The sequence below is a fragment of the Bison bison genome, unplaced genomic scaffold (genome assembly GCF_000754665.1).
Source record: "Bison bison bison isolate TAMUID 2011002044 unplaced genomic scaffold, Bison_UMD1.0 scf7180017864458, whole genome shotgun sequence".
Taxonomy (NCBI): domain Eukaryota; kingdom Metazoa; phylum Chordata; class Mammalia; order Artiodactyla; family Bovidae; genus Bison; species Bison bison.
In genome coordinates this window covers 4,260,310-4,264,404 of record NW_011495020.1, presented here as the reverse complement: position 1 = coordinate 4,264,404, position 4,095 = coordinate 4,260,310, and the positions used below count along the sequence as shown (strand labels likewise).

The window sequence follows — 4,095 nt, the reverse complement described above, 5'->3', positions numbered from 1 at the left end:
TATTTCCAGTATTCTGGGAGGTGGGTCATAGAGGATCCTGCTGTGATGTATGTCAGAGAGTGTTTTGCCTATGTTCTCCTCTAGGAGTTTTATAGTTTCTGGTCTTACGTTTAGATCTTTAATCCATTTTGAGTTTATTACAAAAATTTTCTGATCCTGGATCCAACATAAGATCATATATTACATTTTTTCATGACTTATTCTTTTGTCTCCTATAACCTAGGACAGTTCCTTAGTCTTCCTCTTTTTTTGGGGGGGCGGTTCTGAAACCCACTATCTCTTCAAAGCGTCCCATGGCCTCACTTTTTTTTTTTTTTTTGACCTTGACATTTTTGAAGAATACAGGCTGATTACTTTGTAGACTGCCCCTCAGTTTGGGTTTGTCTGATGCTCATAGTTAGGTGCTTACTTTTGGTAACAATGATGTTCTGCTCTCAGTGCATTATATCAGATGGCATATGATGCCTGTTTGTTACATTATTGGTGCTGTTAATTTGATTCCTTGGTTTTCTCACTGTTTTAAATCGATAAAGTTATAACAGGTTGTATTTCAACCCACATTCCCATCCAAGTCTAAGTGTAATTAAACTGTTAATAAAACTGAGCAGGAAGCCTTACATATAGATAAGAAAAATAACTTTTAAGTAGTTAAGTCACCTCTTGCTATGTTAGGATGTAAAATGCTACAATTCTCCTCTCTTACCAAAGTGACTGTTGCTTTATATATGGTAATATGATGATGCCTCAGCCTCTTCCCTTTTGAAGAATACATGCTTCTAGATTCTGCTAGTTGTGTTTGGAGTAAAACTGAAGCTTTGCTGAAGATTGTTTTGTTAAAAATGTATTGAGTTTATGGGATGTAAGTATGTATTTGTTTTTCCTATTAAACGTGGACTATAAACTTCATACTGAGACATTTACATCTTCTGTGATTTTTAGTATTAAACACCAAGAGACATTTTACTAGGAAACAGTAACCAGCTACATGTTTGGAGGATGCCTGTATTTGGTGATCGCCAGGGAGAAAGAATGTTTTGATCTTAGCCAAAAAAATAGTTGTCAACTTATGTGGCAAATTGCTGAAGGATTAAATACACTATTTAACAAGTCCATGCATTTAATGTTTCTTACAGAATAAAGTGTTTGATTTTTACATTTTAATTGCTTATAGGTACTTTAACTATGGTGAGATGATGTTTTGTTTTTCCACTATTTGATATCAAGTGATCTTCCCAGGCTTGTGAATGTGATAATACTTAATATCATAGTGACTTTAGTAAGATGACTTCTTGTACATCAGTCATGGTAGTTGTTATTTAGTCACTGTGTCTGACTCTTTTGTGACCCCATGGACTATAGCCTGCCAGGTTCCTTCTATACATGAGATTTCCCAGGTAAGAATACTGGAGTGGTTTGCCATTTCTTCTCCAGAGGATCTTTTTGATCAAGGGAATGAACCGACATCTCCTGCATTGGCAGGTGGATTCTTCACAACTGAATCTGGGAATTCAGGGAAGCCCATCATAGTAGTAGATACCATAAATAAGAACTACTCATAAATAAGAACTATAGGTGTTTAAAGGGTGGCATTCTAATGAGGTACTGTTCTGATGATTTGGGGAAAAGTAGCTATGGTTCAGCTTTCTGGGAGGATGAAACTTGTCCTTAGTTTTTAAAAAGATTTTTAATTGTAAATTGTCCATAAAACCATTGTTGTTTACTTTTACAGCTAGTGCCTTCTATGTGTCTCTTATATACAATGGCTGACCCAAATGGTTGTGAGAAATTTCTTTCCTGTTAGCTCACAGTCTCTACTGAAGGAAATTACCTTCACAATTCTATAAATATGTACTTACTTTTATTTATTTATTTGGCTGTACCAGGTCTTAGTTGTGGCATGCGGGAATTTTTAATTTTGGCCCACGAACTGTTAGTTGTGGCATGTGGGACCTAGTTCCCTGATGGTGGATCAAAACTAGCCCCTGCATTGGGAGCATGGAGTCTTAGCCACTGGACCACCAAGGAAGTCTCTGCCTCCATCATTCTTAAAGCTGTACCTTATATATGGGTGATTGTTACTGTGTTCTCTGCCATAGAGAACTTCTGATATTGGTAGCCATGGGTGACTGAATCAGGGTGGGACCCAAAGCCAGCGAATCTATAGGCTGGCCAGCAATCTGTGAGATGATTTCCTGATGTGGAATCGGGAAGCTGATGATCTGTTGGGCTATGCATGGTGCTCAGAAAATTGGTGTGAGATGAGGGAGCTAGTTAATAAGCAAAAGGGGCCAGAAGCTAGGTCCAGCTATGCAGCTCTTCCTGTGTGGTGGTGAGGGGAAAGAGTCTTCTTACAAATAGTAAGTTGTTTCTTTTTGAGCCTCTGTCCTTCATTAGGGCTTTCACTGTTTGATTTCTGTGTCTATACCACTAGCTCTGATCTCTCAACCTTGCTCCATTTTTAATGATCAGTCATTTGCTAAGTATTTTCACTTAAATGACTTTGCCTCATTTTACCTTTAACATATACAGAATAAGATAATCTTTAACCTAAAATTGAAATTCTTAACATGCTATATTTTAGTCATTGACATCATCATCTTTCTTATTAAAATTAAAGTTCTTATTTTTATCTTTTTTTTTCCATGCTTTTTTTTTGTTATATAAGTTTCAGGTGTACAGCGTTATAGTTCAACATCTAAATATACCACAGAGGGATCACTGCTACAGTCTAGTTATCATCCATCATTTGTATCACTATACGTTTTACTCCCTTCACCCATTTCACCTATAACACTAACCGCCTTCTCTCTCTGGTAACCTCTTATCTGTTCTCTATGTCTGTGAGGTTTTTTTCTTTTGTCTGTTGTTTTGGGTTTGGGTTTTTTCCTTTTTTTTTTTAAGATTCCACATATGAGTGAAATCATGTGCTATCTGTTTTTCTCTTATTTATTTCTCTTAGCGTAATATTCTCATGGCCCATCCATGTTAACATTTTTCTCTTTGACTATACATTTTCTTTAGTTTTAAGAAATGTTTCAAAGAGATTGGATAAAGTTTATAAGGGATATTTATAAGTTAGGGCTTCCTTATAGTTCTTACGTTGTGTTTTAGTAATTTTACCCACAAGTATAAGTCTCATTTCCCCAGACTTAAAAATAAGTTCTACAAAGAAAGTGTTCCTACTCTCATCCCCTTTTTAGATACATGATAGTATTTTATATAGTGATGGATAAGAGTAATTTCTATTTCATGATTAATATTTGTTGAATTTAATGATAATGAAAATGGGGAAGTATGCTAGAAAACATCAGTGAGTTGTAACTGATTGTAAACTCATGTTTTCGCAGTTCCTATTTTGATGAGAAAGGTTTGGTGAGACAACAGCTGGATTCTTTTGATGAGTTTATTCAGATGTCTGTTCAAAGAATTGTGGAAGATGCTCCACCTATAGACCTACAAGCTGAAGCTCAGCATGCTAGTGGAGAAGTTGAAGAACCAGTAAGATGGTTACTTTAATAAAGTAACATAAATGTATTGATTCAAAATTTCAATCCTTTTCTCACCTGGCTTAAAGGTTAAAAAAGAAAATAGGTGTTTTCTGTAGTGTACTTAAAACAGTTTCTATCAGCTCCTGATTTATTCTTACTAATGGAGAGATGCATTTTTGCAAGTAATGCAGAACTGTTAATTCTTATACAGATAGTAGGTATTTAATAGGAAGAGGAATCTCAAGAGATATGATGAGCTACTAAGAGAAGCAAGCCAGAAATAGTCATATTACTTCAGAAAATCCTCCTTTTGTCTTTCCAAGTGTAAGGAATCGAAAGAAAAAGTAGGTGAAGAACTTCCGCCTTGATTATTTGTTGCATGAAATACATTATTATATCAATATAAGAGATAAGGGAAAATCACCCAAATATATCAGCTCTTTTAATTTTTCTAAATTCATTTGTAGTCTTTTTTTTTTTTTTTTTTTTAACACATGCATGTTTTCAGCATTGTTAAAATCATAGCAGGGCTATCATTTTAGAATCTAGTTTTAAGTGAGTGATTGTAAAGAAGTGTGTATGTAGTCGAAAACAATGACTGTCCCTA

At 35.1% G+C, this 4,095-nt stretch overlaps 1 protein-coding gene across 1 annotated transcript in view; it reads left to right on the top strand.

The window, feature by feature from the left end:
• POLR2B (polymerase (RNA) II (DNA directed) polypeptide B, 140kDa) overlaps positions 1–4,095 on the top strand; it is a 46,525-nt gene that overhangs the window by 5,085 nt on the left and 37,345 nt on the right. The window contains exon 3 of the mRNA XM_010859639.1: positions 3,348–3,498. Coding sequence (XP_010857941.1) covers positions 3,348–3,498 — 151 coding nt within the window. The remainder of the gene's footprint in view (positions 1–3,347; positions 3,499–4,095) is intronic.